Below are 14,221 nucleotides of genomic sequence, written 5' to 3' on the forward strand. Positions count from 1 at the left end.
CGAAGCCAGTGGAAAACTCCCATTGACATCAATCAATCCAAGATTAAAAAGGGTTTGTAAAGCCTGTGATCCCTCGGGATGAAAGATAAAAATATAACTATTTTCAAAATTTGCATTTTAAAGAAATCTGATTTTCCATGGCCAATAAAAAACCAGCATTGCCTGTTGTAATGAAAATTAGGAAATTGTTCTACAGACACCGAGCACAGAGGGAAAGCTGCTGAAATCTAAGCAGAAACTTGGAGGATGGAGTGAAGCCCGTGTGCCAAAACCCACTTCTGAACTCACGTTGAAGGATGCTACAAGCCAGGAAACTCTTTAGCACTGATGGCCTTTGAGTGCAATAAGAAAGAACAGCAAATAAACTCTATTTTTTGCAGCTTCCTCGAAATAATGGAGGAAGACGACAAAATGCCAGGTACCCAAATGTGCAAGTTATTTCTTTGCAATAGGAGCCTGAAGAGTAACAGCTTTATCTAAAGCTGGTGAAACAACAGAATTAAAATAGCATTAAACCACACCAAGCGCATGTTACCCTGTGCTAACAGTCTTACAGTTTGGGTTGGCAGCACCAATTTAAAATCAGCTTAAAAATCAGTGACTTAGAGGTGGGGGGTTTTTTTGTTTCTGTTCTTGTTTGTTGGGTTTTTTTTTATTTAATTATTTTGCCTTCTGAATGCCCTTTAAAAGCTTTTCTTTTTCCATGCTGCGTCTCTACCAGTTTTCACACAGTGCTTGCGCAGAGCTCTTACAGAGCTGTACTTGGGAAGAATAAAGTAAATCCACTTTTAATCTCAAGGGCTGAAGGTGTTCCTTTTTGTTTATATCACCACTATTTAATGATAAATATTTTCAGCGCTTCTGATAAGCTGGGTGAGGGCGTATCGATTTCTCTACCTTGTGCTGTAAGGTGGCTTGTATTAAAAAAGAGGTAACTCAGCTCTTTTCTAGTTTGGAGCCTGCTAGGAAAAGGCCCATGTTTGACTGCTTTTCAAGTAGTGGTGAACCACCCCCCTTCCCCATCCTCAAGAAAACCCTTTAAAAATGTTCTTAGATAAAAAATAAATACTAACCCTTCTGCTGAGCTTTGTAACAGTCCATTAACAGTAAAACAACCAGAAGAATTATTAACAGCAGCAAAAAAATTGGTTTGGAAACTGAGATGTCAAATGTGGGACTATACACAAGACTTAGAGCTAGATTTGTGAAGAAAATGTAGTTTTAAAGCCCCTTGAGCAAGTATGGAAATTTCTTTCTTGCAGAGGGCAGTATCCCCTGCACACTTGCAAACTTTACTGGTATCAGCTGCAGTGATATCTGAGAGCTCACCTCTAATTTCCCAGTACAATTAACACAGTTGCCAGCAGAGTTTGGGGAGGACTTTTCTTCCTTACTGATCACCCACTGCTACTTTAACAATAGAAAAAATGTTGTATCCAGTAATTTTAAATGTTTCATAGCACAGCTTCTCCACTCTCTTACATCAGCAATTCGCAGTTTTAATTTCACAGATGTCTGTAATTATGTGAGTACAACGAGGTGCACAGTAAAAACAAAAAGAAAAGACCTTAGCAGCTTTACTTTTTGGCATGTTTTGTTAAATACTCTCAGTTTAATTTCCTCGCATTTTTCAGTAGGAGAAAAATATTTACTACAAAGAATCTGATTTGAATGTAATCTTCCACGGCTGTTGCCTCAAAACCATGTGCAGTGGTGGAAACTGAGCGGGAGGATAAGAGCATGAGCACATCATAGATCAGCATCAGCCACTCCTCTCAGTAGTGACAGAGGGGGAATTGTCATCCAACACTCACAGATGAATTCAGATGGTGCCTGCACAGACCAGACCCTTACGTGAAGGACCGGTATTGTTTCACTCCCTCCCCTTAGCTGGGGGGATATCTGAGTCAGAAAACCAGGTTTTGGGAAATTTAGGAACAAGGGTTTTGGGAGTGCATGAGCGTTTCATCAGAGTCAAGTCACCTCTTGGCTCAAGAGGATTTTATCACAAAAGCAGGATTTATACAAGAGCTGGCTAAAAACTCAAAGAAAGAAAAGAAAATGTAATTAACCCTGATGAGGTCCTGTTTTCGTGATTCTTACTCAAATTTTGGGACCTCCCCTGCCTCTGGCTCACCCTGAGCCCAGGGGCTGGACAGGCTCTTTTACCCCCCTGGGCCCAGCTTTATTCCCCCCAGTGGGATGCAGACAACCGCCAGCCCCTCGGCAGAGCTTTCCTGAGTTGCCATTCTCCACTGACATTTCGCTTTCCTGCAGGTCCCCCGGCGGGTTCCAGCCTCTTCAGCTATAGGAACCAATGACCGGCTGACTCTTTCATCCAGCAGAAAATAAACAGTGTCCACAGGTCACCTCTCCCTGTAGCTGCTCTATAGATTGTTCTGAACCAAGGGGAAGCCACAGCCCCATTGTCATCCCTGAGCCCTGGTTGATGGGACTTCAGCGCATTTTAAAAAAAAACAAAGTCTCCTGCTTTCTTCGCAGCATTTTAAAGAAGGATCGTCAACAGTAGCGAGGCTATAAGGAAAAAAAAAAAAAGGGCTAAAAATACCTTAATAAAACCAAAATGCATGCAGGAAGTGCAGATGGTGAGAGACAAGGGCATGGCAGCGCTGCACAAGCACAGGCTGCTTCTCCCCACTATCAATTTTATTTTTATACCAAGGCTACAGTGAAATTTCCTGCTAATAATTCTTCACCTGCAGATGCCGAATGAGCAGCTTGTTGTGAAAACTCAATAGCTGAAATGTTGGTACCATGGGTTAAATGTAATTGGGTACATAAATCCCAGCCTGTGTTACTGTTTCATGAGTGTAACCTATAATCATGTTCTCGATGCAAATATTTGTTCTCATGAACTCAAAAGTATCTCGCCATTAATATTTTTCACATATTTGTTGTTTTCTAGAAATATTCCTCAGCTGATTTGCAGGAACTTGTTGGAGATATTGAAAAACGACAGACCCGAGCATGGTACATCTTTAAACCCAAAATAACCAGTCTCAGGACCTGAGCAAGAAAACATCTCTGTCCTTGATCCCAGCCCTCTGGTTTTCAGCGCAACTTTTTGATCAGCACAAACCCCTCTATGACCAGCTACAAGGACTCTCATTTTAAATTAGCATCATTAACATAAAAAAAGTAAATAAAATGAGAAAAGCTCAGCTGTCCCTGGGTTCTCACAATTCAACATACACTAAAAGACCATTTACATTCCTATGCCATACTTCCTGTTTTTTAATCCCCTTTCATTTTTATGACACAAACCTGGTAATCAGGCATTAGTACCACTATTGAGCTTTACAGAGGGTAAAATGCCAGATGATAAAAACCCTCTGGTTGTTGCAAAGGGATACACCCCTGACCTCCCAGAGGGTTCATCGCTCTCCCCGTTAACAAGGACCACATCTGGAGATGTCTCCTGTTTTGATCACTTGGTTTTAAAAGGGAAGAAAAAAAAAAGACAAGCTCAAAAATTCTAACAAGTTCACGACACACACACGTCTTTATAGGAGCTAATTATCTGATATTGAAATCAGAGTCCCTCAAAGCAAGAGAGGTGACACAAACCCCAACAACTCTGAGCCAGCTTTGTTCACAGAACAGCCAACTCCATCTGTACCCCGGCTGCTTCCGACCAACAAACGACCATGGGCAAAACAGCCGAGTTCTGATGCAGAGAAACCCAAAGCCGTCACTTCCCCTGTTTACTTGCAGAAAATCTCCTCTTCTGAAGGACACCAGGTGCGTTTAGGAGAACAAAAGCCCTGCCTAGCAATGGTGCATTTGTGATAAACCAGGGGAACTGGAGGCTTTGGCATGGGCTGAGAGGTTCAACCCTGACAGAGCCAGTTCCCACACGGAGCTGGGGGAGGGAGTCCGGCACATGGATTAAGGTGTAAATTCACTCATGAAACCTGCATTGGGAGCCAGCTTTGAGGTTGATCTGTCACCCTATTGCATGTATCTGAACTAAATCCATAGCACGAATCCATACTGAGGTCAGACAGGCAGAGGTGCAGGCAGCAAAAGAAAGATTTGAGGTTTCCACGCAGCGGTGGGTAACAGCTATTGAATCAGACAGCTGAGCCTCCCGCTTAACCACCTCGCTGCAAGCACGTGGAGCCGCATCTCCCACCTCCGGGGGCTCGGCTCTGTGGGTGTGTTGGTGCAGAGCAAAGAGCAATTGATTCCCAGCTAGTTACTCATAGAAAGACTAGTCACAGGGTGGTTACAGGGGTGTAAAGACGCCTGGTCCTGGCACTGTCTTTATGCAAACCCTGCATCCACAATGGCCTGGTTCCTTTGGAAGGTTTTGTTCGTCCTTGTAATTCACAGATCTGGAGACATCAGAACAAGCAGTCGAGCCAACGCTCAGCATGAGGATCCTTGATACATGCTGCAGCTCATTTGTGCTCTCACAGCTCTGTGCTACCTAAAGGACCAGCACCCAAGACAGGACTGCACCATCACTGGACAATGCAGGGCTCTAAGGCTTCCAAGTGAGACAAATATCCTGATGTTTAAGCTGCATTTTTACCTTGAAAAACAATTTTCAAACCCACAGAGCGATTCTCACAAGCCTCACTGAAAACACATGTACTGGGTTTGCAAGAAAGATGCTTTTACCCACCTGCCAGCTCTGGGATTCAGGTCAGATGAATTTCACTTTATCATCATCATCGCTTAAAAATGTTCTACAAGAGAGACTGGGTCTCACGTATACTTGCAGGAACTGTTACGGTTTTCGGAGCACGCAGGCAGCAGCGTGTGTGAAACCTGATGAGCACAGCCTGGTACCCAGAGCCCAAGTGCTGTAGGTATGGCCAGGGGCGCTGGGCTGCGCAGTGGGCTTCCTCTCTTCTCCGTAAATTTAAGGCTGTTGGGAGAAATCAAAGAGAAAAGGCAAGTACCCTGAATCTTCTCTAAGCCCTTCTCCAAAAGCTTGGCCAGGAATCAGTCTGGCTTTGAAACAAGGGACTGTACCTAGCACTTCCCGCACTCTCTTATTACATTTTCTTGGTTAATATTTTAATGTGGATTGCTCTCAGTGGTGTGTAGCTCCCAATTAACCTAGGGACTAATTCAAAAAATGTATTTGTTTCCAAGTAGACATTAAAAACTTCATAAGACGGTAACAAATATACAAGAAAGGGAAGAGAACTAAAAGGCTTTGGTTAGAAAATTAAAGTTGTTTGCCATGGCTTGATGGCTTAATCAGTCGATCAATATTGTTCACAGGGCAGGCAGGGAGGGAGCCATGAGCGGTGATGAAAAATGCATGAGGGGACAAGGGAGACCTGGGAGTAGAAAATTAAAAAGTCAGCCTGTTACATTTGTCCAATATTGGCAGAGAAATTAAAGTGGTTTGGGGAGGGGTGCTGGGAGGGAAGACGGGAGCCAGCTGCAATACACACTGCATATCTGCTGCGGGTTCCCTTCACGAGAGAAACTTTCACATTAATTAAGTTGCTTTCTTAGCAAAAAGATGGATTTTGTAACCTTTAGCACTCGCAAGCGCCACAAGCACAGTAGGTGGGGTTTGCACATGGGAAAATAAAATGGGATTTCTTCACATCAGGGATGCAATAGGAGACTGCCTGTTCTGATTAGGGTAAGTGACACCAAGATGATCCTGAACAGGGCGAGGCAATGCACTTTTCCTGCAGTATGAGGTGAGATTAATGTATCATTGTGCTATAAACAACAATGCTGGAACGATGCAGCTCTGTAACACACACAACCCCAGCCACTAAAAGCAGCATTGTTTGTGCATGTAGAGTATTACTGTTTCCTTTTCTCTCTCTCAAATTTGGCTGCTGCTGATTCTGCAGTGGCGCTTGCCTTGCAAAAATAAGTATCAGGAGAAATGCAGTTCTCGAAGATGCTCTGGAAGAGGTGAGAGCCAGCCACTCTTCAGGGATCACAGTCCTTGCTGTTTGCCTTAAAGATCTGAGTGGTTTAAAAAGCTGCAACAAACTCCAACAATAAAAAAAAAAAAAAAAGCAAGGTTGCTCATCCTGCAATTAAAACTGCTTTTTGCCACCCATCCTTTTTAACTAAGGGTGAAAAATTATACTGTCCAGTATCCAAGCTACAAAGCTGAGGGAGAACACCAAAGTGCTGTATGGTGAGAACGGCTTTTTAATTAGAAGTGATGCCCAGTTTCTGTTCCTCACACTCAGGACCCAGAGCAAGCTTCTGCTTGCCTTGGAAATCCACATCTCAGCAATAATCAGACAACTGGCCACCCAGCATTCAGACTCCCAGCACAATAAAGCACATACTGCATCCAAACTGCTGAAATTTATAAGCTTTAGAAGAATTTAGACAGTTGAATTCCACTCCCCAAAATGGAAATATTCCAACCTGTTGCACTTCAAGGTTTGCTGGGATAGAAGTCACCGCTTCTCCCAGGGCCTCTACGAGGGGAGCAGATTCCCTCCTACTGCGGTTTGCAGGGGGAATGTAAGTGACAAACAGGTTTGCGTTACACTTCTGTAAGACAATTATTTTTTTACTGAGGTACCTACAGTGAATTTTATGACTCCCCATCAGGCTCGCCAATTACAGGTTTAAAATTTCAGGCTCAATTAACACACCGACTGGCTGATGCTGTTTTCTGCAACTAATTATCTCCAGGTGCCAAGACATGATTCCACATACAATACTTCTGTGAACTTCAGGATTTGCTTTCTACACCATTATTTAAGTATAAACAGAACGGAGCAGACAGCAGTGCCTAAAGCAGGCTGGATACCGTATTATGACCTTTTTATTAATACAAAAAAAATGCTTACACTATCAGAAACCCAGGCCGCCTAATTAGTACAGTAACGGGACAGATAGCAGGGCCGTTTATTTACAAGGCTCGCTCTCATCTAAGATGCACACATTGTTCTGTCTTGGGTGATCTTTGTACCGAGAAGGCTACCTGGGTCAACTAACAGCACGAAAAGTTTTCATTAGGTAGTTCAACTGCAGCTGGATTTGAAGTAGCCATTATCCCTCTGCTACAGCAATGTTTCTGTTTGGTGATTGGGAATAATAAAAAAGTTGAAAAAAGAAAGAATCAGATCTCACCAACACCCTCACACAAATATCCGCTCATTCTTCATACACAGTGTTGTGCCTCCAAAGGAAGCCATAAACACGTATTTTCTTTCAAGTTTCTCTCTCTTTTATACGAGCCGGCCTTGCATGGATTTCTGTACCTAGAAAGCTGAAATTCCCACATCACACTCTGTCCTCGCAGGAAGGAGCTGTGTCTTTGGGAACTCAGTCTTTTATGTTACCAGCAAACACAGTTAATTTAGTACCACACAAGTACAGGGTGAGACTCAAGTTTCTTCATTTTTCAGTTTCCACAGCTATGAAATGGGCTGTTCCATAAATGCTGTAGGTTCAGATTAAATTAAACAAGCGCTTTAAAATCTCTGAACACCTTATTTCAATTGGCTGCTAAAAAAAAAGGCTCCCCTCCCTTCCTGCTCTGCTTTTGTGTCCTGCCCACCCCCTTCATTTTATTAAACGCGACAACTTCACTCAACATTCCTTGCTGAAAACCAAACCAAACTTTGCCATCACCAAAACTTCTGAGAGGGGCATCTTTTCTTTCTGCGACAGAAGCTTTTCACACAGGCAGAAGGAACCTCAAAATTAGGCTGCAGCACTACACCTTAACGTCGATTTATTTGAAAATTGAGTGACAAAGCGTCTCCAGACCTCCCCTTACCAGCTCCCAAAAGCCAGCTTGTTACTGAAGCCTTTGTGGCTTGTAAAGGTAACAAGGGTGTGCTAGTGGGAATGACAGTAGAATTAATCACATTGGCTGTCAGGAGATGACAGATGAAACTTATAGTCCTCTAGAAAATACCCAAGAAGACACTTAACCCACTGCGGCCCCAGGCCAGTGAGCATTCAGCTGGACAGGACCAGGGACCTTCCTGATCTTTGGGTAAAGGAAAAATGGCTGAGGCTCGTGGGAGCTGAACACTCCCATCCATTCTAAGTGCAACAATTACTGGGAGGGATCTTACTCTTCGCTGGCATGTTGCATGTAAATTTTAAAATATTTAGGAAACATGCTGTATCTGTCTGCACTGCAGAAGCTGTGCTTTAGGGCTGAATTATTTTACTACTTTCAGTTTTAAAACATGATGAATTATACAGTCGCTGCTCATCACACATTTTCTAACCACTTAATACATGCAGATTTTGCTAACATTTTCATTACAATTTTAGTACAGGGAAACATCTGTTTCCCCCCCGCCTTAGAAAGTACATTGCATCTTCCAAGCTGCCACATGCCTTTGAAATTCCATGTTTAATCAGCGCCATAATCTCTTCCACAAAAAACCCCAGTACTCAGATAAGCAGCGTTGCAACAACACACCCCCATCATATCAGCATGCATGTTTAAATGTTTCCAGTTTTTCTAAAGAAAAGAGCAGCACTGAAAAATCAACACCAAACCCAAGGATTTTGTTGATCAAATAATGAAATGAATAGCGCAAATTCTGGAATACAAAATTTATTTCAAGCTTATAAAAGTCTTGCAAATTCTGTCACAAAACACAAACTGTACAGAGATATTTTCATTAAGGTTTAGAATAATGATTATTACTGTCAGATCTCCCCAGACACATAATTTCAGCTCAGAAGCATCAAGCGATCACACACAGCTTCTTACCATCTTCTTTGAAATACATTAGTCTCACATGGGCCTTGCAGACTGATGGCTTTTAAAGAGTCAAATGTATTAGTGCGACCTCACTACTTAGTACAGGATGAAAGGTTCAGAAATGGAACCACCTATTAAACTATCAGCTCTCTTCCAAGCCCGACAGATTGTTCACTCCTCGTGTTATCAACAGCTGGGCTACTATTGCCTGCAAGTGTCATGAAAAGCTTCAAGTGTTCGGAAATCCCTCCATGTGGGTGGCAGGCCATCCTGCAGAAACTTTCCGCAGCGCTGGCACGGAGCCTGGAACAGCTTTATGTAACTTCTTAACCAGGTCTAAAAGGAAAAGGGAGAGAAATTAAGAAAACTGGATATGGATGTTCCCCTTTGTCATCATTCTTGTCAAACAGCAATAGCAAGGACAGAGAATGTACTTTGGCGAGGCCCCAGTGAGGTATACAGTGATTTTATAAACAGAAGCATGCTGAAGATTACAAGGTCACTGTATAGCTGAATTCCCACTTTATTAATAATCTTCTGCTTTTTTAGTCACTTAAGCAAATTTGTTAATAGAAATTCATGCACTCTGAGCAGGAGGTATTCACAGCTAGAGAATCATGATGGAAGGCGAGTATTGTAACGCTCCTCATATTTTTACTGGAGTATAATTGTTCTTGATGGGTACCGTCTTCAAAGAAATATTGGTTTGTCTCTTTCTATGATCATCTATCACACCCCTGCTGCAATCACACTGCAATGGTTTGAACTCTCCATAGCTGAAGATGTAAGGACTTTCACAGCGAGCTACCTAACTTCCTCTCTAAATGCAATTTTAAGATCAATACTCATTGGTCATAAAAATACTGTACCATTTTAAATCTGATTACACGGATAAAAATATATATGTAAAAGGCTAGTGCTGAACAACACAGAGAAAGTTCAGGTGTTCCTAGGTAAAGTTCCTGCCTCTAAAGTGGATTGTTCCCATTGTCATACATAGCAAAGAGCATTACTTAACTCAATTCCCAACTCAAGGAGATAGACAACTAAAAAAACACCTAGACCAGCAGATTTATACTGTGAAGGATGCACATGAATCTTGTCATTTAAAGTCCTATTGAATTACATCGATAAGAGAAAATTGTTCTCTGAAGAAGAGGTCAGCCGAGTTTATTGAAACAAATCCTTCCATCTTCATCAGAGCCTTCTCTATAGCAACCGAAGCTTTGGCCGTCAATAACTCTCCTCCAAAAGAACTAGATCTTCTCTGTGTTTAGCAGTAAATATGGGGACAAGGGCAACAGAACACTACAAGTAAATTGCTGTTATTTGCTTCAGCTTGGATGGGCTTTGCTTGCACTACAGAGAAATCGAATTTTCTGAACCATAATACAAAAATAGGTAAATGAAGTTAAATTGTGCACTTGAGACATCTGTTGAAAGAGAAGAAAAAAAAAAAGTGTTCTTCATTCTCATCAGAAAATTAGGGCTTCACTACATCCTGTCGTGTGGATTGCACAACTGACATGTGAAAGGACCAACATATTGACACTTCTGGTGTACATCTCGTTTCGCTTTGTTAAAAGTTTTAGTAGTGTTTTATCAAATCAATAAGGCAGAACCATGGCTTAAACAAATGTGCTACCCATTCTATTAAACATTAATTATCAGAAACATGCTGAAACATGGATTTGACCATTAAGAGTTGCTTTCACCTTTCAAAACTATTATTTTAAGATACACTCTAAGGGAAGAGACCTTTGCAAATCTCTCATCTTAGGGGCCTTTTTATTAAATAAACAAACCCGCACAGAAGGGAGGCTTAATGCCTTTAATTTCCACTGTGTAATTTCATATCAAAGACCCAATGCTCCTGTACACACCTAAAGATCGTGAACGGCAAAATTAGGTGTTTGTTTTTAAAAGCCTCAGTTACGCTGCTCCAGGTGAAGGGGTAACGTAATGGAAGTTAAGTGAAGGGAAAAGTCTGAAGAGCAGAGAACTCTCCCAAAAGCCTCCTTTGGAAGACTGCAGCAGAGACAACAGCAAGACTCCCCGCTGCCAAAATTCATCTTGGTAGAAGGAATTCTGAATTGTAAACCCTTGTTCTCACCTTCTGATTAACAGGGCTGCTTAAATACATGCTGTATCATAAATAAAGTTCTAAATACAAGCAGAATTAAAGGTGATAAACTTAAATCTGCATATCAAGGTAGAGCAGTATTTGATTAATTTTCTTCAGTAAGAAAACAGCAGAATACTTCAGTAAGCATTTCCTTGATTCCCAAAACCACCTGCTGTTGTGCTGGGCGAGTACATCCAATTCCTTAGGAACAAAGTTGGGGCTGAAAGTGGATGCAGCAAAATGAACTTTTCCCAGTCACGTTCCTCCCTCTCATCGTTCTCCAAATAACTCTCATCAATTCCCATACTGGGCAAGCTGACAAGCGAGCTGCCTCAGCTGGAACACACTACCTGGGAGTCTTCTCTACGGGGGAACTTCCAGTGGAGCAGACTTTCTACATACAGAACTCGAGTCCTTGCACAGTATGAACAGTGTGAAAGGGTTGGACCATAGCAAAGATTTTGGTTGAGAGAGTTTTTCCTACTGTCTTTAGAGATGACCCGGCGTAGCTCTGCAAATGGGAATTATCAAGCAAATATTGAGACCTGTGACAGAAGAACCATATACAGCTCAGTCTTCCAACAACAATTATCCCACGGTAATGAGAATGAGCTCTTCACCCTTGGCCAGGCAGCAGATGCAAAGAATTACAGTCATTCTCGACTGTCTAGCTTATTTAAATAGGGGAAATGACAACTGCATCAGAACTGCCTAATGTCAATCACTATAAGCATGCTGAAGACTGTCTAGAAAAATGTATTTTCCAATACACTTACCATGAAAGATCTGACTACCACATCTGGCATCTGAGGCAGCTGGTAGTGCAATAGCGCAGTGGTCGCATGATCTGTCACCTGTATCAGACAAAAGGAGAATATACGCTTATTCATCCTGTGTTTCAGGCCAAGCAGTGTTAATCGGCAAGAAAACAGTATAAATTCCATGGGAAAGTAGCAAACCAAGGATTACATGGCTGTGATGACATTCTCAAAGTAATTCTGGGTACTTTTTGACAGCTAGCTTCCATTCCCTCTGCCAACTTCAGATAACAATCAGCTGAAGCGATCATGATAAGTAACTTTGTAAGCATACAGTAAAATCAAACACAACTTTGGAAGTTCATAAACATGATAAAAGCTAATAGTGTTGGTAAAAGAATCTTGATTGGTAGCTAATGTGAGCCAAGTATGAGGAAGGTGTCCAGCTCTATGCTACATGGAACAATACAGAACTAACAGGCTCCGCTTCCCACTTTGGACTACCGACCCAGCTGTGAAAAGGGGAAAAAAAAAATATCTTCTGTACCATATAAAAGCGTCCATAAGCAAATAATTTGCCCAAGTTTCAAATGTTTACAGCATAAGAGCAGAATCTCTGCTTCTGTGATTGAAATCCCATGTATTCTGTGAAATCATAAACAAGCAAAGTCACCAAACAAATTAGAAAGCACTTTGGTTTTCTCTGATGATCTGCTCAACAAAAGAAGAAACATTGTCAATAACCTAGCTAAATTAAATAGTTCTCAAGACTAACTTATAAGAACAGAAGTTAAGACTTTAAAAAAAAAAATAATCCCAAAGCCAAAAACCATCCTGTCCCCCTTCCAATAGGATAAAATACTGTGAATTTAAACTGCACTTTTACAGAAAAAGGAGTACACTCTCTCCATTTTTTTATGGGGAAACTTAAAACATTTAACTCTTATAGTCCTATTTCAGGTTGCTTACGTTGAACAAACAGGAATTGAGCTCTCAGTTTCATTTCCTCTGAAACCAGAAATCAATTAATATGGTTATGGTTTATAAATACTTGCATTAGTAAAAGATTTCTGATAGAAACCTTTTTAATTTCCCAGACAGAGCCATAACAATATCTTACATCTGGGAATTACAGCTAGACGGAATACATATAAAATATATATTTATAACAACAAGAATAATTAAAGAAAAAAAAAAAAATCAGGAAAACCAACCAATGCTTTGATAGTGGGTTTTTTTGTTTTGTTGTTGTTTTTTGGGGTTTGTTTGGTTTGTTGGTGTTTTTTTTTTTTAAATTCACTACCATTTTTAAATGATTCTGGAAGGGGGCAGTTTCTGACAGCTACGATACAATTCACTAACAGCATGCAGCCTGTCAGCTTCCCAAGTTATTAGCACAGTCAACACCTTGCTGCTTCTCAGAAGTTCTAGGTTTAATGCAGAAATTCTTGGCAAAATTCTTTGGGCTGGACTATTAAAGAACTCAAGACAACACAACCATGAGAGCTTTTTCACATCTTGTAACTTGTAAATCTATTAACAGTCCTTACCAGTAATATCAAAGCATCCAACAAACTACATGATTGTCTAGTTAGTGATTAAATTGTATTTTCTAGTTTTAACATGGAGAAGTAGTGCTCTTCTCAGGGCTTGTCTATATACTATAGTAAATTCTGAGTAAGATAAAGTGTGAACTGAAATTACAATTGCTATTCCCAGCTAACTCCACTTGTTCCTAATTCGTATTTAGCCTAATTCAGCAATGTGAATTGTGCTGAAGCACTCAAACTTTCACTGGAGAAAGGGAGGCTCATGCTTGAAGCTATTCAGGGAGGTGAATCTGTAAAAGATATATTCCTGAATAAACCCATGTATAGACAGGCTCTAATTCACACCATACAAACTTCCTCCGCAGAACACTACATCAAATCAGTCTGTCCTACACTGAATCCAGTTTAAGTTACACTACAATTTTAGAAACAGATTCTGCTCCCCATCATTTGGGCACAACTAACTCCAAAAGCAGCTCCATTCAGCATGAATAAGGACATGTGATTCTGACATTTGGAAGGAAAAACTTCTGGGACCATGCACCTCCTGGTGAGTTTGCAAAAATATCCACAAAATGGACCTCAGTCTGCTTAAGCCATTTATATGTTACCATACAAAAAATATAATATTAGAAAGAACAGGATTAACATTGCATTAATAGCACAGCATAACTCAAATCAGTCATTTCTTTTAAACACATCTCATGTAGAGTTCAGAAATGACTGTAATCCAAGCCCTACCAGCTATGTGAATTTTTTTCTTTTAAGATGGTTCTTTTATAGGATAGTACCAGACATGTCAAAGAATAGAAAGTTCTGAAGATATTTATGAGCAGCCGCTCTCCTTCTGCTGTATTCCTACTTCTAACAAACTGTATTTTTTTTTTTCCTGAACAACAAAGTTGTTTTCTCTTGGCACTGAAGAAAGTTGCTTAAAAAAATACTGCTATTAACAAATTTAAATTGACTGGCCACTTTGGCAAAGTTGCACATATGCTGTTCCTATTGTAATGTAAAGCTAATGAGATTCCACAGGGAGATAAAAGCCATCCCAGCACTGCTAGAACACTAATAATGTTTTCTGAAC

The 14,221-nt window shown here is 40.9% G+C and overlaps 1 protein-coding gene across 2 annotated transcripts in view; it reads right to left on the minus strand.

Annotated features, from left to right (window-relative positions):
* Positions 1-8,535: 8,535 nt before the first annotated feature.
* The window catches only part of MED27 (mediator complex subunit 27), a 93,876-nt gene continuing 88,190 nt past the window's right edge, over positions 8,536-14,221 (minus strand). For both annotated transcript variants that reach the window (XM_074846098.1, XM_074846097.1), the window contains 2 exons: positions 11,603-11,680; positions 8,536-9,037 (listed from right to left, as the gene is read on the minus strand). In XM_074846098.1, coding sequence (XP_074702199.1) covers positions 8,903-9,037; positions 11,603-11,680 — 213 coding nt within the window. In that variant the 3' untranslated portion in view covers positions 8,536-8,902. The remainder of the gene's footprint in view (positions 9,038-11,602; positions 11,681-14,221) is intronic.

This window comes from Strix aluco, chromosome 20 (assembly GCF_031877795.1).
Source record: "Strix aluco isolate bStrAlu1 chromosome 20, bStrAlu1.hap1, whole genome shotgun sequence".
Taxonomy (NCBI): Eukaryota; Metazoa; Chordata; class Aves; order Strigiformes; family Strigidae; genus Strix; species Strix aluco.